This window comes from Notolepis coatsorum (genome assembly GCF_963971535.1).
Source record: "Notolepis coatsorum genome assembly, chromosome: 4".
Lineage (NCBI taxonomy): Eukaryota > Metazoa > Chordata > Actinopteri > Aulopiformes > Paralepididae > Notolepis > Notolepis coatsorum.
The window spans coordinates 91,051,530-91,075,702 of record NC_140168.1 but is presented as its reverse complement, the minus strand read 5'-3'; the positions used below and the strand labels follow the sequence as shown (position 1 = coordinate 91,075,702).

Genomic DNA, 24,173 nt, shown 5'->3' with positions numbered 1-24,173 from the left:
GGAGACACACACTGGGGAATATATACATTGGGATGTAACAGTGTGTGTGTGTTTATGTCTGTAATCACTGGTGTCAGTGTGTGTGTGTTTATGTCTGTAATCACTGGTGTCAGTGTGTGTGTGTGTTTATGTCTGTAATCACTGGTGTCAGTGTGTGTGTGTGTTTATGTCTGTAATCACTGGTGTCAGTGTGTGTGTGTTTTTGTCTGTAATCACTGGTGTCAGTGTGTGTGTGTTTATGTCTGTTATCATGGTGTCAGTGTGTGTGTGTGTGTTTATGTCTGTTATCATGGTGTCAGTGTGTGTGTGTGTTTATGTCTGTAATCACTGCTGTCTGTAACCACAGTGTGTGTCTGACTGTAACCGTGACAACTCAATTCTCATACGATTCAGCTCAGACTTGGTGGACAGGTGGTACAGCCGAGCACATGCACTACCGACTTTTGGTAACACTTTAGTTTGATTTGTAGACTCAACATATTATCAATACTGTGTCAGTAACTTGTCAGTAGCTTGTTGACTAATCAGTTGACTTTCATATTTCAAATGTTGGCCAAGGTGCAAAGTGCTGTATTTTTTTTTTTATAAACCTATGCCTTACCTTAACCCTAACCGTAACCATTCCTGCTACCTACAAATAAAAAAATAATGTGTTTACAGTGGGTCTACTGATGATACTACTCACAGTCAACTGATACTCTACTGATACTAGGACTATCAACATACAAATCAACAAGTGTGACCTGAAATCACTCAAAAGATCCCAAAGTTCCATAACTGTGCTTTCTTATGTGTTAACCTTTTTAGATGATTTTGAATCCAAGTTCCAGTTCCACTCGGTAGAAGACTTGCCCCCTCCGGATGAGTTCAGGCCCGCCCCGCGCATCTACCCCAGCAAAGAAAACAGAGGTAAATCAAATAAAAATAAAAATAAAAACTGTAAAGCCCACGGTCACATTTAATGTCCCCGTGGGCCGGACAAGTCTTCTTTAAACAAGTCAAGAAGAAACATCACAATAAATAAATAGAAATATATAAAACACCATGAAATCCAAAATAAATGTAAAATAAATAAATGCAACACTCCCAGACATACCCCACGCTCACTAAAAACTAAAAACCTAGCAATAGGAAAAAAGCACCACATGCAATGTGGAGGAGAGACACCTTAGAAGGGCCGTTCAAGGGGGGAGCCCCCTTCTTAGATGTCGATGATAGTAGTGTTGCTATGGATGATCGATGGGTGGAGAATAAAACAGGCGAAATAGTTGGTATGCATGTATAATATACGTGTAATAAAACACAAATAGCAACTGGGGTACATAAGAACATCCATTTTTTGAAAGATTTAAATAGAATATAGCGAAGAACAACAACACAAGGTACACAGTCTTTCCTCCAGGCTCCTACACTCTTATAAAACATACGGAACACATGCAAGTGTGCTATAGGTGTGTTAAAACATAACAACATGATGTGTTAATAGCAGCAATGAGCCAGGTTTTGTGTTCTAATACAGCTGTACATATTTAGCTAACGACAGCTCTTCCTGTGGTATTTCAACACATCTGTTTTAACTTAAAGGGGAACTATCTTATAAATGGCCTTTTTGAGTGTTTAGCATTGTTTCCTAGCTATGTGAACTTATATTAATATGATCTATGTCTCAAAATTCTCATATTGGCGCATTCTTCCAATTCTCCTCTCACAATATTCACCCTCACTGAACTGAGTCGTTTGAAAATGTGCCTATATGTGATGTCATATAGTCACCGCTGCATGTTAATGTTCAGGCGAAGACGACGCTCCGCAGTGGTTTAGGAGCCGCCCTGCAGCCCAGGCTCAAAACAGCTCGAAATCTTGAGGTAGAAAAATGCTGTTTTTGAGGACTTGATTAGAAATACAAAACAATGAATAAAAAAAATATATATATATTACAGAGGTGTTCCATAGACTCACAGGAATTGTGTAAAAGTGCCCAAATAGTGAAAGAAATAGTAAAATAGTTCCCCTTTAAGAGAGTAGTGGAGTTAAACAGATATATCGGTCAGCTTATATTGGCCTTATCCCGAGGTATTGTTCTGATAGGATGTCCTCACAACAATAGCAGAATCATTACATAACCTGTGTCGTGTTAAAACAGTGTTCCGTGTTTTTGTTCTAATAGAACAGTGGTGTTCTATTAGTGTTCCATGTTTTTGTTCTAATAGAATAGTGGTTCTCAACAACAAGTGGGTCACGACATGATTTTGGAAGGTTGTCTTTCCAGTTTATACAGAAAAGAAGGGAAAATATAGTGCTACAAATACAAATAAATCTAGTTTAAAAAATAAAAAATAAAACACAAGATAATTGTGCCCTAATGATAAGGATAAACGCTCAATGAAGAACCCCAATGGCCATCACAACCCAGCGTGTAGATATATAGGCAGCGAGAGCCAGCGTATCACCAGGGTTATCAAGTGGCCACCCTGGTGTTTCGTCAAGTTAGGCCCACGACACCTCGGGAAGGCTCAGCGGTTAGTTCCAGCGTCCCAGAACCACCTCCCTCCATGCCAGCTCCCACTTCTCCATGATATCCACACGCCGAACCTCCCTATGTTATCCTACGTCAAAAATACAATCCTGATACCAATATCACACATGAAACAGCAACAACAGAGAAGAAAAGGAATACTCTTACCTAGGGTTGGGCACCGAGAACCGGTTCCGGAACCGTTAAGAAGATGTTTGAATTTCGATTAAAAATGTAAAAAAATTCAATAATATATATATATTTTTTAATTACTTTGTTAATTAATACCCTAGTTACAGTACAGCAACCAAATTAAACTGTATCAAGTCAACTCACAATGTGAATAGTATGAAAAAAGTAAATGATTTTTCAAACAAATATTTTCTCCTGCGAAATAAACTGTGACTTGTTTTGACCTGCACCTCAAAGAATCGGAATGGAGAATCGTTTAGAACAGGAATCGAGGGCGGTCAGGTGGCGTAGCGGAGATTGCGTTCGTCACCAACGCCGGAGACGCTGGATTCGCCTGTTCGAATCCAGCTCCCGGCGTGTCACCAGCTTGGCTGGCCGTTCACACTAATACAAATTGGCAGTATTAGAGGGTGGGAAAGCTGGCGGGGTGGGTCCGGGTCGTTGTAAACAGCGACTCCTACAGTTCGGTTGGGGCGCCTGCTCAGCGCGGATAGGATCTAAGGGGGGTAGTGTGATCCTTCCACACGTTACACCCTCTCAGTGAGAGTCCGCGCTGCCAGGTGAAAAGAAGCGGTTGATTGGCTAGACATGTGTCGGAGGAAGCACGTGATAGCCTCCACTCTCCCAGACCGACTGTGGCGGGTAAGTGTGCAGCGACCAGGAAGGGGATTGCGAATTGGCATAACGACTAACATTGGGATGGGAGAAAATCGGAGGAAAAAGGAGGGGGGGAAAGATAAAAAAAAAAAAAACAGGAATCGAAATGGAGAATCAGAATTGGAATCGTTCAAATTAGTGCTGTCAGGCGATTAAAAAAAGTTATCTAATTAATTACAGGATTTGTAATTAATTAATCTAATTAATCACATTTTAATCGCATTAACCATTTTAGGCCTGATATTCTATATTCTATAATCATATTTCAAATTGCATGTGTCCAGATGGCAGAATTCAGTACTGTATCTACAAAACCTTCTGTTTAATCATCTTCCATTTATTAATTTGCTTCGATTTTTCAGGTCTGGTAATTTTTTGCATGGTGTTATTCACAGTCAAAGAAAACATTTTTAATTGATATTCTCATTTGGTTCATTACAATTTACTCAAGCCTAGTAACAGACACAGTATTTCTGACACTGGGAATACATTCCCTGAGATCCATATATGTCTCTAGAATCAGATACCAAGAACATGCAAATGGACCATTTAAAAAAAAATCCCCAACTCTCCCTATAATGAGGAAGTCGATCGTGCCATAAATCCTCTGCATCCTACTTCCACCGGGCAAACCCTAGCTTTCCATCCTCGCTGTTCAGTTTCTGCTGCCAAGTCTGCATATCTACACTTGTTCCTTTCGTACGCCTCCTCCACTGAATCCTCCCAAGACATGGTCAATTCTATAAAATAAACTAACCGCTCTGACTACGAGACCACGAAACAACATATTTTCCTCCCAAATCTACCTGCATCTCCCAATCAGTAGCATCAGAACTCATGGGAGAGCGCGGGGGATAAAATGAATGAATGTTGATGAGAGCCTTGACGTAAAGTGGTTGTAGCTATCGACTTGGGGTTGGTCTCTCCGTATTCAGGAGTCTTGGGCGTATAAAAAAGTCTATTGGATCATGTCTCCAGCAACCCCACAGCCATAGCTACAACCACTTTACGTCAAGGCTCTCATCAACATTAATTCATTTGATCCCCCACGCTGTCCCATGAGCTGAACATACCGGAAGTGTTGCAGTGTCTCCCTCTCGGACAAATTGAATGGCTGCACCCTCCATCCGATCACATCCTGAATTCACATGTACTCTTCTACTTTCAATTCCTGCCGCTAACTTTTTCAAAACCTGGTACGAATTAACCAATCTCTCTCAAGCCTTTATACCTTTGATTGTTAAAAGGTCTGAAACGGGAAACAAATCATTTCTGGTGTAAAAATTAAGCATTTTGTCAGTGTTTGACAACGTTGGGGATCGTGAAAAGGCATTCTTCTGTTTTTAGGGGTCACACGTGAAAAAGGTGGAGGACCACTACATTAGAACATGTTGATATAGGTGACTTCATTCTCCTTTTAATTTTAAGGCTTATTTATACCTCTTTAAAAGCTTCTGCTAAATGCGTAAAAAAAAAACTATAATGAGTTATCCTTCTTCTCTCCTCTCTCCCCTTCCCTTCCCTTCCCCTGTAGTGAACCCCAAACCACCTGGGATCAGAACGCACCTCCGATGAGTCAGAGCCTCACCCTGCACCCCCACAGACACACACACACGCACCACATGCAGCAAACAGCTGGCCTCAACCCTACAGCCCTCGTCCTGCTCTGTGGATATAAAGACAGTCACAACCTGATGAGACGCCAACAGGGGAGACGGCCACAGGCTCCCCCTGTATGTGGGGTTTACTGTTTATTGCAAATTTGGTCACTCTGTGACTCTGTGACATTGAGTGTGTGTGTGTGTGTGTGTGTGTATTTTTGTATGTGAGCGCCGATCCAGCTGCCCTACACTGACTATGACCTCTGACCTTTTCCAGTGTGGAATGTTTTGAATGTGTGTGAGAGGAGGGATCTCCCTACAGAGCGCTCTCTCTCTGTCTCCCCCCCCCCTCTCTCCCTCTCTCTCTCTCTCTCTCTCTCTCTCTCACACACACACACACACACACGATCTTCCAAGTAATTAAATGTAACTCAACTCAACTCCTGTGAGCTGAATGCAAGGCAGTTTGAAAGATTAGAAGCACTTGGACTATCTGACTGGTATCCGGATCACAAGCCAACATAACAGTATGTTCCTTAAAGATGCAGACACTGACATTTTCGCTCGTTCAGAATGAAGACTGTGTACAATCGACAGCATACAATTGTGTGTTTATTATGTAGAATAAGCAGATAATAATTTAGTGGTTGAGTTTACGCTGTATTCTTCGCCGGCCTGTTGGAATGATTACGTGGACATTTACATTTTGTCATTTAGTTGACACTTTTATCCAAAGCGATTTTTTAAGTTCAGGTCAGCAGGAAGGGTGCAACAAATGAACAATGTTCATCAAACAGTGTTGAAACTTGGGTGCTAAGTAGTAAAGACATAGTAGCATTGTAGGTAGTAATATAGGCAAGGGAGATTATTTAGTGGCAAAGTGCATGATAGTAAAAGACAGGTTATTTTCTTTTTTCCCTTTTTCTTAATTTCAGATATTGATTGATGAAGTGTGTTTTTAGTCAACGGCAGGAAATTGGTTGGGTTTCGGCTGGTCTAACTATGGTGGGAAGTTCGTTTCACCATTGTGGAGCGAGGACCAAGAATAGCCGGCTTCTCTTTCATGACCCCCCCCCCCCCCCCCCCCCCGGAGCTCAGATAGGAGTGGGTCTGAGGCGGCCAGAAGATGTAAAGCGGAGGGGTCTTGAGGGTGTGTAGTTAGAGACCATTGACCGGTGGTAGGCCGGCGGGAGCCGTTCCCTCTGCTGCATGATATGCCAGGTCGAGGACCTTGAAGTGGATTCATGCAGTGACGGGAAGCCAGTGCAGCTCTCTAAGAAGTGGGGTAACATGGGCTGACTTTAGTAGGTTGGAGATGAGGTGGGCTGCTGTGTTCTGTATTAGTTGAAGTGGCTTGGTGGTAGTTGGTAGACCAGCTAGCAGTGCATTGCAGTAGTCAAGGTGAGACATGATTGTTGATTGCAGGAGGAGTTGAGTGGCTTCTTTTGTCAGGAAGGGGTGGATCCTTCTGATGTTGCTCAGAAGGAATCTGCAGGTTCTGGTTGTTGCGGCGATGTGAGCAGAGTTCAGCCGGTCGTCAAGGACTACATTCTTGGTGGTCGGGGATGAAGCCACGGCTACATTCTCCACTGTGATGGAAAGGTCGGTCAGTGGGGAGAATTTGGACGGCAGGTGAAGCAACTCTGTTTTTCTTAGGTTCAGTTTGAGGTGGTTGATCGTCATCCAACCCAACCCCCTCCAATGTACAGTCATTTACCTAGTATGGTTTTGTCAATAGTTCAATGTACAATTGTGTTTGTTTGTACAGTGTCTCCCCCCCCCCCCCCTCAATGTACAGTGTTACTTGTTTATACAGTGTGCCCCCCGCCCCCCCCAACCACCTCCAATGTAAATTACCCAGTATGGTTGTCAATATCCCAATGTACCCAACCCCCCCCACCCAACCTCCTCCAATGTACAGTTTCTACGTCAAATGTATATACTCCCTTTTCTTGACTCCTTCTGTATCACAAACAGTACTGTATTTGCAAATCTGGTATGTCATAAATGTATAGATGTAGCAGTACTGACTATCTGTATGTCATGTATGTCATATATGTCTATATGAATTGAAAATGGGGGACCCTGATGGAAACAAGACAAACGTCTTTCTCAGGTCTGCATCCCCTTAACAATTGTATGTATTGAGCCGTACTGTATTGTACCCATTCTGCAATCTGTTAAATAAAGTTTTCATTCATTCATTCATCCAGGTGGAAATGTTTGACAGGCAGGCTGAGATCCGCTCAGAGACTTGGATATCTGAGGGAGGAAAGGAGAGGAAGAGTTGAGTGTCATCGGTGTATAGCAGTGATACGAGAAGGCATGAGACGGGATAATGTTACCCAGAGATTTGGTGCAGAGAGAGAAGAGGGGTCCAAGGACAGAGCCCTGGGGGACACCCATCTGTAGGGGCCGGGGGGCCGATAGGGTACCTCTCCATACAACAGCCCTACCCCCATGCAAGGAGGGTCTGATGGTTGACTGTGTCGAAGGCTGCTGACAGGGCCAGGAGAATCAGGACAGAGGAGTGGCCTTTCGCTCTTGCTGAGTGAAGAGCCTCTGTGACTGTTATGAGGGCCGTCTCTGTGAAGTGACCAGTCCTGAAGCCTGACTGACTAGGGTCTAGGTCAGGAGGTCGTTCTGTAAGAGATAATCAGTGAGTTGGTTGGATACAGCACGTTCAAGTGATTTAGAAAGGAAGGAGAGAAGAGAGACAGGACGATAGTGAAGGTGGGTAGTAATGTTTTTGGAGCATGCCAACAAGAGTTTATAAAAGATAGTGATGTCACCAGTGAGGCATGTCTTTTTATACTTCCTCTCGGCCGCTCTCGGGGTCTGTCTTCCTTCTCTCACTGCATCTGACAGTCATGGACTGGGTGTGGAACGGCGAGCGGGCTCCTTGACGGGGGGGGGACAGAGCTTGTTGGAGGAGGTTGAGAGGGCTGAAAGGAGGGTAGAGACTGAACCACTATGCTTATACCACAGATAATACTGCCCTCTTTTCTTGATCTTCCAATCATAACTGTTCCTCTTGACAGTTCAATTGTACAGCTCTCACTTCAAGCGATTGAACATCTTAGTTTGTACATTGTTAAAGCTGGAAAATCTTTTCTCGTAGAGGGACAAAGCTAATAGAGGCCTTTTGCACTTGAATGTTTGTGTAGTTCTCCTTCTTTCAACATGGCTGCCTGTAACCGTTGGTACCCAAGAAAATGCCTGCGCAGTTTGATTGATTGATTGAAAACTTTATTAACAGATTGCAGAATGGGTACAGTACAGTACAGCTCAATACATACAATTGTTAAGGGGATGCAGACCAGAGAAAGACTTTCGTCTTGTTTACATCAGGGTCCCCCATTTTCAATTCACCACAACATATATGACATACACGACATACAGATAGACAGTACTGCTACATCTATACATTTATGACATACCAGATTTGCAAATACAGTACTGTTTGTGATACAAAACGAGTCCAGAAACCAGTGGTATTTGGTTGTTAAAGCATTATGTTACTGTTCCACGGTGACTTGTTTACAAGATCCAGTAATAACCCATTCAGCACATTTCTGTTGATATATTTCTCACATATCAACATGTAGCCATTGGTTAGCACGGGGTCAGCCCAATGGTCCCACAGCCCTATGTTTCCACATTTATAAGATTTCACAAAAAATTAGGCCCTATGTTCCCACATTTCTAAGATTTCTCAAAAGATTAGGCCCTATGTTCCCACATTTCTAAGATTTCTCAAAAGATTAGGCCATATGTTCCCACATTTCTAAGATTTCTCTCAAAATTAGGCCCCATGTTCCCACAGCTCTAAGATATTTCTCAAAATTAGGCCCCATGTTCCCACAGCCATATGTTCCCACATTTCTAAGATGTTTTACAAAATTAGGCCCCATGTTCCCACAGCCCAATGGTTTTTCGCTACCAAATTAAGAGAAATGGGGATAAAATCAGATACTAATTAATGAAAAAAGGAAATGTGGGAACTCCGTTTAGCACATTAGCTAGAGTTGTTTCTTCTAACATGGAGGACAAATGGGCTTTCTAAACATCCCGCGCAAGGCCTCTATTGCAGCCCAGCCACGTAGCTAGATTGTTTGATCATACATTGAACATGAGATATAGCTAGTAACACGCTAGCAACTAGGTTGGAGACAACGTGCCCCGAACATGCATCTACTAGGAGGCATTCGAGTTCCCTAAAACCGTATGAATATATTTTTTTTTGTGATTGACCCTTCTCTCTTCAACCAAGACAATCCTCTGAAGAGCTTGTAGATAGTTTCCCACGCTCTGGGAATTCAATTATCCAAGTGCCCAATTATAGCATTATGTTATGATTAACTTCGGTCAGCGTGCAACAAACACACTGATTCAATTAACCCTTTCACTGCCACACGACAAAGGGTTAACCCTTTCACTACCACACTACAGAAGGTTAACCCTTTACTATCACACTACAGACGGTTAACCTTCTGTAGTGTGGGAGTGAAAGGGTTAAACACACTTTTGAACAAGTACAAGTTGAACCCATCGACCCGTATGGGAGTGTAGCTGGCCTCCAAGGTTCATTCAGATCAGTCATAATATAAACTTTTTTGAAGAAGTCTTTATTTATCATGCAGTGACACACACACGCGATGGGCGACACACACAGGAACACAAACATGCAATTCTTGGGTCGCCGATGAAATTGAGTCTCTGCGCTTGACCCATCCCGTCAGGCCCCCGGGGACCAATCCAAGTGCTCCTGTCCGTCTTCGTCAGGGACGCGACTGCATTAGTGATCTGTTGTGCATGTTTTTCCATTGGGTTTATCTTATCGGGAGGGAAAACCCTTGCGAGCACGGGGAGAACATGCAAACTCCACACAGAAAGGCCTGGGACTGAGATACCCCCCACCTGGGTACCTGGCAACGCGGGAATTGAACCCAGGACCTTCTAGCTGTGAGGCGACAGTGTTAACCACTACACCACAGTGGATGTGAAGTGGAGCTCAGTGTGTGTACCTTTCATACTACCCAAGTCACAAATATGTATATTCTTCCATACTGAAAGTATATTAAGTGTGTTAAAAGTATATCTATCCATATGTATGAGTGTATAGTTGCTTTCATGTACTAATTCAAAGCACAAAAGGTGTGTAAAATGAAAAGCGTATTTTTCAACCACATTGCATTTTTTTAACAGAAGGTTAGAATGTTGTTAAATGTCAGAACTGTTCTGATCTTTATCCCCCTGGATGTCAACAATATCAAGCCATTTCAGATATGCAATCTGCTTGCTTGAAGATATTTCATACTACTCTGGTTACTGTGATTAGCCCATCAGTCACATCTAGCTGAGTGATGTAAGGACTAACAATCAAGCATCTAGTGTTTAGTGAACAGACACACTTTATAACACTCCACAATAAGCAATTTATGACTGAATTAAAAAAAAAGTCATTGTCCTGGATCTTTAAGCACATAATAAGTACAACTTTTAACATAGTACAACATAAGTGGTTTCAATTTACCACAACTTTAGCATACTTTCTGAATACATACAAAGTATACATTCATAAATATACTTGGGTATCTTAAATGAGACTACAAAATGTGGGAAGGAAAGTAACTTGAAGACATTACTGACACTTTTTTGTGCTATAATGAAACATTTACTTTCTTGCATTGAATATATATATTTTTTAAATGATAATTTAAACTTTTATCTTTACGTTGACAATGAGCCGTTTTATTTCCCTTGTCAGGTGTATTCCTAACACTAACACATGTGAAGACAGTGCCACCTACTGTTTCAAAGTGAGAAGTATTATCAGGCTCTGCCAGCAAATAAACCACTGTATTTTGTGTTTGTTAAAAAAATTAATGAAAAAACAGTTGGTTGTTTTATTGATCACAGATATTGTACAATACATTCCCATAAAATGCACACATTCAAAGATAAACAAACGGAAATCCACCATAACACCAAGGTGTGCTTGAGAAGTCATAGAACTGTACTCGCCTTAGAAAAACTAAAACACCAACACCTGATGAATTATCAAATAGAAAAGGCACTTAGATGCAAGTATATTATGTTTTCAAGTTCACCATGTCGCTGAAAACAATATAAAACGTGTTTTTGTCTTCCCACGGCACACAACAACTAAGTAGCCTATTCCTGTTTTTGTAGACACTTAAGAGACCATATAAATAGTACATATATGGTTCACCATAGTAATTCCACAGGGACTCTCATTTCTATAGACGGTTTCAGTGGAATTGTGTCGTTATGGCAACAGCTTGGGACCTGAGGTCATTTCCTGTTGCAGTGTTTGCCATTGTCCAATCAGAAGCCCACGGTTTACCTTTTGAAGATCCCATTATTCGAGTTCATGGAATGATTATAAATCATGGAATAATTTATAAAAGACATAATGGGTTTGGCCAATAATAACAATCAATAATAACTGACTAGGAAAGTGAATGTAATCCATTTAAAAAAATGATTACTTTGTCAAGTTGAAACCGTCTATAGAAACTGGTTGCGTATGAAAACAAAAACACAGGAATACTAAAAGGTTCATTATGACATTCTTGGGGGGTATGTTGTACTGAAAGGTGTTGGCAGTGTTTCTTCTTCTGAACAGGAAAAACCCCCCAGGCACCTTGAAGAGAATTGTCCTATTTCACCATGACGTTACTACTTAAACAGAGCACGTATTACTGTCACGTTGAGAAGGGCGGGGTTCAATTCCACAGGCTCTTATTGTATTGAAATCACCTGCGTAACTTGCCGAATGACGGCAAGCCTTCTTCATTTCAGCTGCAGAGTGTAAAGTCAAACGGTAGGCATCATATTTAAACCTCGTCTTTTACATTTACAAAACAGGCGTTGGAATAGTTAACCCTTTCACTACCACACTAGACGGTTAATCGTCTCTAGTGTGGTAGTGAAAGGGTTAACCTTCTGTAGTGTGGTTGTGAAAGGGTTAACCCTCTGTATTGTCGCGGTGAAAGGGTTAACCATTTGGTAGTGTGGTAGTGAAAGGGTTAAAAGCATCAAAATCTCAGTTAGTTTTGACCACCGATCACATATATAGGTGACCAACCCCCCCTCCCCCCTGTCCACGAGACGTTTTGTTTCCATAGAAACATCGTAGTGAAATAAGAACTGAAAAACACAAGCTCTTGAGTGAGCAGGTGAAGGGGTGGGGTGAGAGAGGGAGGGAGGGAGGGAGAGAGGGGGAGGGAGAGAGAGGGAGGGGGGAGAGAGAGAAGGAGGGGGAGAGAGAGGGAGGGGGTGAGGGAGGTCAAAGCTCGTCGTGTTTGTAAGTGAACTCCCTGGAGGAGATGACGCCGTCTTTGTTCTCGTCCTCCTTGGCGAAGATGTCGTCGGCCATCTGCTCGTGGTGGGTGTCGTTGGGAGGGTAGCCGTGGCGTTGGAACTCCTTCCTCAGGTACTCCTTCACCTGGCGAGCGGCGGGACAGAGCAGGACGCGAGGACGTTCACAGCACAGTTTTTTTTATTGATTGATTTAAATGGTAAATGGCTGCTTTTTTATATATAGCGCTTTACAATTTGTTCCTCACATTTGACCCATTCACTCACACACCGACAGCAGAGGCAACCATGCAAGGTGCCAACCTGCTCATCGGGAGCAATTAGGGGTTAAGTGTCTTGCTCAAGGACACATCGGCACGATGCCCAGGAGGAGCGGGAATCGAACCGGGAACCTCCGGATTGCCAGACGACTGCTCTACCTCCCGAGCCACTTAGATTAGATTTTGCATGGTACAAAATGCCCAGTCCGCATGGCTTATAAGATACCTTTATTTTGAACAAAAGTCAATTGAAAAAAGGTATGAACCCAAAATGCTGATATTAAAGGGGCACTTCACCAGAAAACAATGCAGTTTTTAAATTGAGTAAATTAATCTGAATCTGGCCACCAGTGATGTCATTGGGGACATTAAATCCTTGTGTTGCGTTAATTACAGCTCCATGAAATGATGTAGATGAAAAAATAGCAATAGCAGGTCTTATAGACCGGTTCGCTGTATATGTCAGACTCTGTGTGCACGCGCATCAAGGAAAAGGAACGTAATCCTGGTCAGAACAACGGGGCAGACTACAATATATTTGTTAGCCATGCTAGCGATCTAAACAATCAATCCATGCCAAAGCTAGATATGTAAAAGGTGAAAGACTCACTCACAGCCACGCTGATTTGGCAAAATTACATCCAGCTGTTTTAGTTTGAAACAACTTTTAGTCAGGGGAGTGTCGTGGTTTCTCCATAGAGCTCCATTATACTTTTAGTCAGGGGAGTGTCGTGGTTTCTCCATATAGCTCCATTATACTTTTAGTCAGGGGAGTGTCATGGTTTCTCCATAGAGCTCCATTATACTTTTAGTTAGGAGAGTGTCATGGTTTCTCCATAGAGCTCAATTATACTTTTAGTCAGGGGAGTGTCATGGTTTCTCCATAGAGCTCCATTATACTTTTAGTCAGGGGAGTGCCATGGTTTCTCCATAGAGCTCCATTATACTTTTAGTCAGGGGAGTGCCATGGTTTCTCCATAGAGCTCCATTACACTTTTAGTCAGGGGAGTGTCATGGTTTCTCCATAGAGCTCCATTATACTTTTAGTCAGGGGAGTGTCATGGTTTCTCCATAGAGCTCCATTATACTTTTAGTCAGGGGAGTGTCATGGTTTCTCCATAGAGCTCCATTATACTTTTAGTCAGGGGAGTGTCGTGGTTTCTCCATAGAGCTCCATTATACTTTTAGTCAGGGGAGTGTGTACGTTTTCAGTAACCATAAAAACGTACACACACACACACGCTGTAATATCCTCATCTCCCCCCAAGACACAAAGACACATTTAAACAGCTCCAACATATAGCCTTAACTCAACTGAAATACCACAAGTGACTAAATTATGACTTGACTAGGATTATCCCGGGATTAGAAGACGGGGCCAGGTAGAGTTTAAGTACCAACGATAAGACACATACACATATAAATCTCCCTCCCACTCTCTCCCTCCCTTTCACACCAGAACCCCCACTTTAACTCACACACACACCAACACAAACGCACGCACACACGCACGCACACACGCACACCAATTATATGATGTGCCATGGAGAGGGAGAGGGAGAGAGAAGATAAGGAGACAGGGGGAGAGGATCTCGTCACTTCTTTTTCATTTTGGAGCACACTTGGCCGGCCGGTCAAATCACTCTGTGTTCGAGAACTAGTACTTAGTTTATTTCACCCATTATACCTTATTCACTTTTATACCTTGTTCTTCATTTTTTATATAATAAACTACCTCAAAAGTGTTTCATTCTTTACTTCTTTTTTTAAATCGTATTACCGATCGGGTTTCAAAGTTTGCAAACTCGTCGCTACCGTATAATTTCATTGTGCTGGAATTAATACAATACAAGGAACACAATGTCCCAGATGACATCACTAGTAGCCATATTTGAACTAATTTACTCTCAATAAGTGTCAAACTCAATGAACGTGTGCAAATATTGTTTAGAATTTTTGGATGGGTTTAAGATGATGTGCAAAATAAATCAGCAATTCTAATTGATGTTGCTTAATATCTGTTCAAATACTCTCAACAGGCCTATATTTTTGTCCAACTCATTTAGCCCTACTATGTACTGTACAATTAAGTAGAATTACCTAAAATAACCTGATAGAAAACAAGAATACAACACCGCCCGCCCCCTCACCTCTTGCCTGGAGAGCTTCCAGTCATCATTGAGGTCCATCTCCTGGAAGGACTCGTGTGACCTGGGCCCGTTCCTGATCTCCATCACCTCGATGACGAAGGTCAAGGTGGACTCCGGAGGGATCTTACCTGACAGGGGGCAGAGGTCAGCAGGGAGATTAGTGGTGATGGATGGATTTTACACAGCCGATAAAGTATTGTCCGATACCAAATACTGACATGATCCATCATCATCAAAGTCATTGGACAAAAATGGATAGGATTTTTTTCTTGATTAGAGAATCCACCCATTGGAGTCATTCTCCAAAAATGTAAAATAAAATGTTTTACTTTTAAGTCTTTACACAATTGTATTTGTTGTGAAGGGCCAGATTAAACCGAATATATATATTTATTATATATATATATTTAATTGTATTTGTATATTCTCTAATATTCCTTGATATCCCTTGTATATTCCTTGTACAATATGCATTGAATATCCATTCTAGCCTACTGAACATCCCATAATAGTCTCCATTCTACTATTGGTCGAGACCTTGGTGCCAGGCTGCCATACCCCCCAGACCCAGTTCAAACGTACCGCTCAACATGTACGAACAAGTCCTAGTTCCGCGTAGGAATCTGGCTACCGCACCACTAATGGGACTATTTGTTCATAGTGCGTATATATACTGCGCTACTAAAGTAGGACTTCCTTTTCAGTCCAGTTTCTTACCCTCCAATAGAGTGAAAGACGTAAAGCCTCCCCGCGACGCCACGTGTGGGAGTAAGGCCAAGTTCGGCCTACCATCGGTATTGAGACATCGTGTATATTAATATTTGAATAGTCATATTTGGCACTATATCGTCGAGTTGGACGTAGTCTATTAAGCTAATAATAGTCTGTTAATATATAGTGCTTCGTGCAGTGAGAATACTACCGTAGTCAGCACCCCATCGTTTCGGGCAGAGAACTGGCTGTTTATCCAGGATGATCGACCCCATGTGAGATTGCACCCGAGGAGCCCCAGAGCCGACGAGCGAGTGGACCTGTATACCGGATTATTCTACCGACGACAGCCCGCCTTCCCAGGCACGGATTATGCTTTGTATACGTTGATTATTCCATGGATAAAGACCCCCGACACTGCCGTGTGTTGGAACCCCCCCCCCTGGAGAGGACGCAAGGTGAGGAGACGCTCTGCAAGACGAGGTCGCTTCACGTCTCTCCCCCGTGGACCGGAGAGAGCCGGCTCACAGAGAGTCCATCTGCTTTCATCTGTGGTCCAAGGATCGCCGGCGCATTGAACGGCACTACAGTGGGTTCACCTGGGATACCCTTGGCCGGATGAGGCAGCCGGATTCTACCCCCCCCCCCTTCCTACTCCTGTCGGCTTACAAGCGACCGGATTAACCCCCCCTAGTGTATCCAGTCTATAATCATTAAAGTATCATTGCTGTTATTCCTTAACTATTCCAGGTCGTATATGTACCACCTGCGCCTTCAGAGATTGGACATTCTCTATTGATATACCGACGAATACTCTTGCCATAAAAGTGCATACTAATTCCCATTCATAAATGTGATTGATTTGATTAAGTGCTTGCTCTACACACCATCGCTGTGTAGAAATAAAGACCTATTTCTAATTCGTACATTTGTGTTGGATCCGTTTCATCTACGTGACAGTGTTCATCATAATATATTTATGCCGAGTACTGGGTGGCCGAATATTAAGTACAAAGGTAGTGGTAGTAAGTATCATATCTAGTAATACAGTCAGGGAATTGTACCCCTCAGTTACAGTATTGCTTATTTTTGTACTACTTTATATGAATGCTGCTGCTATGAGGAAGAGCCCAGAACAAAGCATGTCATTCCTCTATGCTGTAAATAGGGATGCGACAATAAAGATTCAGATTCATATCAAGTTTTTGTAGCCTATTGAGGTCATTTCTCCAACATCAGTGTCCTATTTTAACCCTTTCACTACCAAAATGGTTAACCCTTTCACTGCGACATACAGAAGGTTAACCCTTTCACAACCGCACTACAGAAGGTCAACCCTTTCACTACCACACTACAGACTGTTAACAGTCTATAGTGTGGTAGTGAGAGGTTAACCTGCTGTAGTGTGGTAGTGAATGGGTTAACTTGGCATCTGGCATCCTGAATAGAAACTGAGGCTGGATCTCACCTGGGATCTCCATCAAAGCCTCAGCTTTTAAAACCATTTTTTTTGTTTGTGCCGCAAAATCACATTCACAATGAGTGGATTTCAACTAAAACATTTCAAGTTTAGCTTAAAAGGGTATGGTGATAATCCTAGTTTAAAGGATAAGGCTGGCATATCGTCAACAAAAATACCCCAAACCAACAATGTATTTCTTCTACTTAACTAGTACAGTTTGTCCAACCAACACTGGATTATAGCTCCTATCCAGAAGTCATAGAATTCCACCATTTTCCACAAACCGTTTTGGTCAGTGTAATTCATTCATCGCTGAGATGAACACAATCATAACTGTATGGAGTGACAGCGATGGCCTCGACTTGCTGTACAGGCAAGATCCTACGGAGCAAAGATGCCTCGAGGCTCCAGGTATGACGTTGGCAGTCAAGACACGCTCCAAAAAAAGATTAAGTGCGGACAGAAACTGTATGGTGCCGCTCTACCTGAGGCCTACCTGAGCTCTGACTACCTGAGGCCTACCTGAGCTCTGACTACCTGAGGCCTACCTGAGCTCTGACTACCTGAGCTCAGACTACCTGAGGTCTACCTGAGCTCTGACTACCTGAGGCCTACCTGAGCTCCGACTACCTGAGGCCTACCTGTGTTCAGACTACCTGAGGTCTGACTACCTGAGCTCTGACTACCTGAGGCCTACCTGAGGTCTACCTGAGCTCTGACTACCTGAGACCTACCTGAGCTCAGACTACCTGAGGCCTACCTGAGCTCAGACTACCTGAGGCCTACCTGAGCTCAGACTACCTGAGGCCTACCTGAGCTCAGACTACCTGAGGCCTACCTGAGCTCTGACTACCTGACAAACATGTGTTGAAAGGAGCTACGTCTTTGTCGACACATGGCAAAAAAAAAAAAATTACACGTAAACAAAGCAAACATTTTAACATTTAAAAACGTAAGCTATGCTGAGGAAAACGGCCAGGGGTAAAGTCAAACATGTGTGCTGATTAGTAAACTGGCTAAAACTCGTATTTTGACCGTTATGGTCCTTTAATAGCATGTCGGACAATCTATAGGCGGGTTTCTTCTTTATAAACATACCGTGTTCGAGCCAATCAGCAATAGCCGCTGGGCCGTGACCGAGTTGCCCCCTACTTCTAATACTACATTTAAATACTAATATTACTGAATACAAAAAGTTGTTTCAAATGAAAATGGCTGGATGTAATTTAGCCAAATCAGCATGGCTGAGAGTGTGAGACTTTGACCTTTTAAATATCTAGCTTTGGCATGTATTGATTGTTTAGATCGCTAGCATGGCTAACAAATGCAAATATATTGTCATCTGCCCTGTTGTTCCGACCAGGATTACGTTCCTTTTTGCCTCCTTGATTTTCACCTGCACACTGAGTCTAATGTGGACGAGAAACCAGTCTATCCTACATGCTGTTAGTGCCAATAAGGAGCAAACCTACACCCTATAGCCAGTCTTGTCATGCAAAGTCATTCAAGTGGTTATAATAGCAAGGGTTAGTCTAACATAATGTATAGGAGTTCGGGGTTAGGTGCTGTGTGCTTACCAGGGCAAAGCATAGCAGTGATCACATGCTGAGAAAAGGTCAATGGATGTTAGTGTCTGAAACCTTGGTGCAGGCGGGCGGTCCTAGAAGATGATGTTTATTTAGACAGTGTTTCATTGACATCATGGGTAATATGGACAATGTTGCACATTTTACAATGACAAGAGAACAACAACCAGAGTCAGGAGGAGAGCAATGGCATGCATGTTCATGACTGGTGAGCTGTCACATTTCAGGAGCACATCTCTGTGTGTGTGTGTGTGTGTGTGTATCCATCCTTAAATGAGAGAGGGGGGGCTGGTGTGAGTGTGGTCATGGACCTACCTCTCCCCCTCCTTGCAGTAAGCCAGGGTTGGTGTGTGTGTGAGTGTGGTCATGGACCTACCTCTCCCCTCCTTGCAGTAAGCCAGGGTTGGTGTGTGTGTGAGTGTGGTCATGGACCTACCTCTCTCCTCCTTGCAGTAAGCCAGGGTTGGTGTGTGTGTGAGTGTGGTCATGGGCCTACCTCTCCCCTCCTTGCCATAGGCCAGTGCTGGTGGGATGGTGAGGCGTCTCATCTCTCCACTACACATTTCCTGCAGGCCTTTATCCCAACCTCTGATCACCTCTCTGATGCCCAGGGTGAACCACACTGGCTGTTTGTCCCCGTTGGTATAACTGGCCAACACACAGAGACACAGACCGACGGAGACAGAGCAATATAGATACAGACAGACAAACAGACACACACACACACACACACACACACACACACACAGTGATATAGATAGATACACAGACAGACAAACAAAGAGACAGGAGACAAATACACACACAACAATGGCAAATAAATAGGGAGAAAGTTTCATGTTACTTTGCACATGAACAAATTTGTAGCAATCAACCATTGCCATGTCATCGATTTCATTCATCCTCATTCACCGCGCAACGTTGAAATCAGTACACAAAAAGCAGTCATTCCAGCTTAAAATATTCATCATAACTATAAACAACTTACCTGGAGTGGAACATTGTACCGTTTTCAAAATACCCCTCGTTGTGCACTAAAAGCATGTCCCCATACTTGGACCTGCGATGACAGAGGAACGGTTTGTGCAGAACCTCTATTTTGACTTCAATCTCCGGTAACTTTGCTCCACTGACGAAGCCCAGGAGAGACGTGCATAACCAACTAAACACAGTCAGGAACATTACGGGACGGAAACGTTGTATTTGATGGGATGGTCTGATCTATACAAAGCGAATATATTACAATTACAAAGTAGCAAATAAATAGACACCCTTCTCGAAAATGCAGGCTTACAGTTGGCTCCCTACGTGGCATTAGTTGTTGCGGGAAGTGTGCGTGTGATTGGCTGAAAGTTTACACATGCCCCGCCCCGAGTGTACCCCATTCCCAAAGTACAAAGGCTGAGAGCCTTACCGTGGCTCATGCGCATGCGCGCGCTCGGCCAATCAGAGCGCATAACGGGAACGCGGAAACACAACTGCGTCCGCGCCCCTGGCGTCTGATGACGAGCGTATCAACCTATTATAAACGAGTCCGCGCCCCTGGCGTCTGATGATCTTCGTATCATGCAGAACACTATGACGATGACCATTCGGAAACGGACACAATTGCGTGCATCTTAACAAGCAGCTGTCCTCCTAAGGCAAGCCACACAGCTAATCTATTTTCATAGCATATTTGCCTTTAATTGATCAAACAACCGAATGTCAGCAACGCGTAAATAATAATACTGGACAGATCGCATCGATGGCGTCGGCGCTGAGTTTTTTCAGTGGCTCCGAACAATTGGAAGATGTCAATCATGCCCGGGGCTTGATCAAAGAATTGAAGTCATTATATGACGCTCAACTCCTCGCAGACGTTACTATCGGAGTGGAGGCGGACCAGGAGGTCAAAGGTGACATAGCGAAACTTTTCCGGTGCAACAGAAACATCCTCGCCGCCGCCAGTCCTTATTTCAAAAGCATGTTCACCGGTGGTTTAGACGAGGGTGTGCAGAAGAAAGTGATCATTCACGGTGTCGATGCCGAGTCCATGTCCGTGATCGTTGACTATTGCTACACGGGCAGCGTTACCATCACGGAGGGCAACGTGCAGAGACTTTACGCGGCTGCCAATATGTTGCACCTCGAGTACATCAGACAGGCGTGCTCGAGTTTTATGACCAGGAGGCTGGACCTGTCCAACTGCGTTGGGATTCTAAAATTTGCAGACACTTATGACAATCCCGAGTTAAAGGCGAAGGCTCAAGCTTTCATAGCTAGGAACTTTGGTCAGATTTGCAATGGTCGGGAGCTTTGTGAGCTGGACTTTGTACAAATGAGAGAGGTGTTGTCTCTAGACACCTTGGATGTAGACTGTGAAAGGAAGGTGTGCTCAGCTGCTCTACAGTGGATAGCTGCTAATATACCAGAGGGAAGTGAGGATGTGTTGCAGGTGCTCGGGTGTGTACGCTGGAAGCTGTTCACGGACCAGGACAAAGCCTACTTGGAAAGCCTTGTGGCCCGGCCCGTCATAGAGAAGTACCTTGCCCATTTCATCAACAAGTCTACAGAGGAAAACCTCGCACTGTCTGCAAGAGTGGACATACCGAAACACAGAATAGGTGTGAACGCTAAAGAAATGATCCTCTTTTTTGGGCCATCAAGCGAAATGATCGTGTGCTGTGACCCGTACTCGCGGGAGCTGTACTCCGTGGCTCCACCTCTGGTGGACCTCAGCAGTCAGGACTACAAATGCTCCACCATCAAGCCCCTGATCGCCTGCGCCACCCCTGAAAACAACCTGTATCTGGCCTGCCACCTCTCAAAGCACTTCTGGATGTACAACCCCGCGCAGAACAGCTGGCAGGAGTTAGCAGAGAGACCCCTGGCCAGGATACGTTCCGCCAGGATGGGCTACCTCAACGGTCACGTGTACATCCTGGGCGGCAGGAACCCCGTCACGGACGCCCCGCTGAGGGAGGTGGAGTGCTACAGCGTGCAGAGGAACCAATGGAGGTTCGTGGCCCCCCTGCCCCACTCCCCGGGCAAGATGCAGGTGGTGGCTCTGAACGAGCAGCTGTACGTGGTGAACAAGAGGCGGATGCTCTGCTACGACCCGCGGAGCAACCAATGGCGCCACTGCGGCTCGGTGAGGAGAGGCAAGCTCCACAAGCCCTGCGTGTTCCAGGACCAGATCATCTGCGTGTGTGACATTCCGGTGGTGAAGGCCTACAGCCCGACCAGGGGAGAGTGGAAGAGGATGGGGGACATTCCCGTCCACGGTCGCGCCCTGAACTACCAGGTGGTTCAGCTCAGTGGCAAGCTGCTGCTCCTCACCCAGATCTTCCACGAACAGCAGCACAACAAGAACAGGGTCCTCATACACGAGTACGACCCAGGCACGGACAGCTGGAAGAACGTCATATTCCACGCCACTGTCCACGTGTTCTCCCGGAGGTCTGTGTGCGTGTCGACGCGCGTGTACCCGGCGTGCTTGGGCTCGGCGCAGAGCTTCCCCACGGAGGAGGACGCTCAGGACGGTGACCACGGCTCCAGCTACAACTGGGCCTGGGTGACCAAGTTGGCAGGCAGGGAGGACAGGATGACAGACGACGACTCCGGCTCTGGAAGCTCTAGTTAGTAGTTCAGTGGTTCTCAACTGATCTAGCCTCGGGACCCAACATTTTCCTTAGTCATTAAGTCGCGACCCAACATTTTTAACCACTATGATTTATGTAAAAAAAGAAAAATTGCAGTAATACGCAATCTTTCAAAACATGAAATAAACACAGAAAAGTGCAACAAAAGTGCAACTATTAGCAGATTTCTTAGCTTAACATAACAGACCTAAGTTTGGGGGAACTAATGGGATAACTGGGGTTGCAACAAAAGTGCAACTAGGGCTAAAAACCCAATGAAATTAAATAATAATAATAAATAATTATGCTTCTTACCAGACTTCTTACATAACAGACCTAATAAGTTTGGGGGAACTAATGGGATAACTGGGGTTGCAACAAAAGTGCAACTAAGGGCTAAAAACAATGAAATAAAATAATAATAATAATAATAATAATAATAATAATAATAATAATAATAATAATAATAATAATAATAATAATAATAATAATAAATAATATATCCTTCTTAGCAGACTTCTTAGCTTAACATCCCAGGGAACTAATGGGATAACTAGGGATGTTGTTTGCTCCTGACAAGAGTCTCAAAGTCTGGGGTGATGGTAGACAAAGAAACTCTGAGGTCATGCTCAATGTCCAATCTGTTCCTCCGCTTTGTCTTCAGCTGGACCAGAGCTGAGAAGCCACTTTCACAAAGATAGGTAGTGCAAGAATTTTTTTTTTAACTTTATTTTCTTTTTTTACACACACATCCGCGACCCACTCAAAATGCACCAGTTGAGAAACACTGCTCTAGTTCATTCTCTGATGAGAATTGGTAGCAAACACTGTGGTAATTGTGTCAAAAGGACAGTTCACTCTTGTGTCACTAATGAGCTTTTTCCTGGTTTTCTGTACGCCAGTAGAGACTGTGATGCGATGCCAGAGGCAAATCAGTGTTTAAGTCATTTTTCGGTGTATTCAAAAGTCAATCGAAGGCAAGACATTTTACATATCCATCACTATAGGTTGATGACCGTTGTCACTAGAGTTAAATAAAATACTGTACTAAGCAGGTTTATTTTTAGTTTTATTTAGCTCTCGTTCACCAACACATTTCAGAGCAACAGCAAAGGAGAGATTGACAGTAGGGGTGGGAAAGACCAGGCAGTGTTCCTGGTGCCATGTCATACTTAAGCCATAATACAAGATTTTTGTAACTCTTAATGTTCAACGACACCTTGGGTATTGCTGATATACTGTGTTTCATCACACATTTCTTTATTTGACCAAAGTAGCAACAGAAATCTACATAAATTATTTTTTGAAACGTAAAAGAAAAAGCCATTTAATTCTATTACAGGTGAAATTCAGACTTTCAAGCACTTTCTCCAACCATTTTTTTTTCATTTTCAAGAACCTTGAAATGTGAATACAATATCTTAGTACTGGGCATCAGTGTATTGATCCAATATCACGGGGGAAAGTATCTTGATATTGCGACGCGACGTGTCAATATATTTCCCCGCCCCCTAGGGACAAGCGTCCTTCCTTAGCTGCCTCCCATTTCATAAAACCCAAAACACAGGCCAGAATCTACGTATTTGCAAGTCTGCTGCCCCCTCTACGCTATTGAAATGCATGTTAAGACTTCACACAGCCAGCATTGTGAAATCTACTGTATGTGATGATGAAGCCAATGTACTGTTATCATATGTTAACTCAGGTCGGGCTTCAGAAAGCCTGTATGCCATTACTGAAATAGTAGAAGTTAAATCTGTTTGAATTTATATCCTGTCTGTTGTGAAGATTATATCGGTGAAATTATTTTTGTCACGTATGTTTACTCAAATAACTTGTATGGAGTTTTCCTGTATATCCATTGTGTGAAACTCGAAAAGGAAACTGAAGTTTAAGGTGCAAAAACTTGTATAGCCTAGACTCTAGGCTATACAAGTTTTTGCACCTTAACCTTCAGTTAGGCCCGCCTAGAGTATATACAAGTGTCGTCTGTTCTATTGAGTCTTCTTAAAGAGATAATTTTTTCTGCACATAATAATGAAAGTATTGTAAAGCCCTCAAAGGCGCTT

General features: G+C 43.5%; 3 protein-coding genes across 3 annotated transcripts in view; 2 read left to right on the top strand and 1 right to left on the bottom strand.

Moving 5' to 3' along the window:
• wipf3 (WAS/WASL interacting protein family member 3) overlaps window positions 1-5,008 on the top strand; it is a 50,751-nt gene extending 45,743 nt beyond the window's left edge. Inside the window, exons 7-8 of the mRNA XM_084312705.1 lie at window positions 808-909; window positions 4,899-5,008. Of these exons, the coding sequence (XP_084168831.1) occupies window positions 808-909; window positions 4,899-4,939 (143 nt within the window). The 3' untranslated portion in view covers window positions 4,940-5,008. The remainder of the gene's footprint in view (window positions 1-807; window positions 910-4,898) is intronic.
• A 5,852-nt stretch (window positions 5,009-10,860) lies between these two features.
• LOC311227294 (peptidyl-prolyl cis-trans isomerase FKBP14-like) lies at window positions 10,861-19,782 on the bottom strand. Its single transcript, XM_084312893.1, has 4 exons — window positions 19,470-19,782; window positions 18,978-19,129; window positions 14,723-14,850; window positions 10,861-12,439 (listed from the first exon to the last, which is right to left on the bottom strand). Exons 1-4 carry the CDS (start codon window positions 19,661-19,663, stop codon window positions 12,281-12,283), a joined length of 633 nt encoding a protein of 210 aa, XP_084169019.1. The 5' UTR covers window positions 19,664-19,782; the 3' UTR covers window positions 10,861-12,280.
• A 237-nt stretch (window positions 19,783-20,019) lies between these two features.
• On the top strand, window positions 20,020-23,973 carry LOC311227004 (kelch repeat and BTB domain-containing protein 7-like). Its single transcript, XM_084312498.1, has one exon. The coding sequence runs from the start codon at window positions 20,229-20,231 to the stop codon at window positions 22,104-22,106; it is 1,878 nt and encodes a 625-aa protein (XP_084168624.1). The 5' UTR covers window positions 20,020-20,228; the 3' UTR covers window positions 22,107-23,973.
• Window positions 23,974-24,173: the final 200 nt, after the last annotated feature.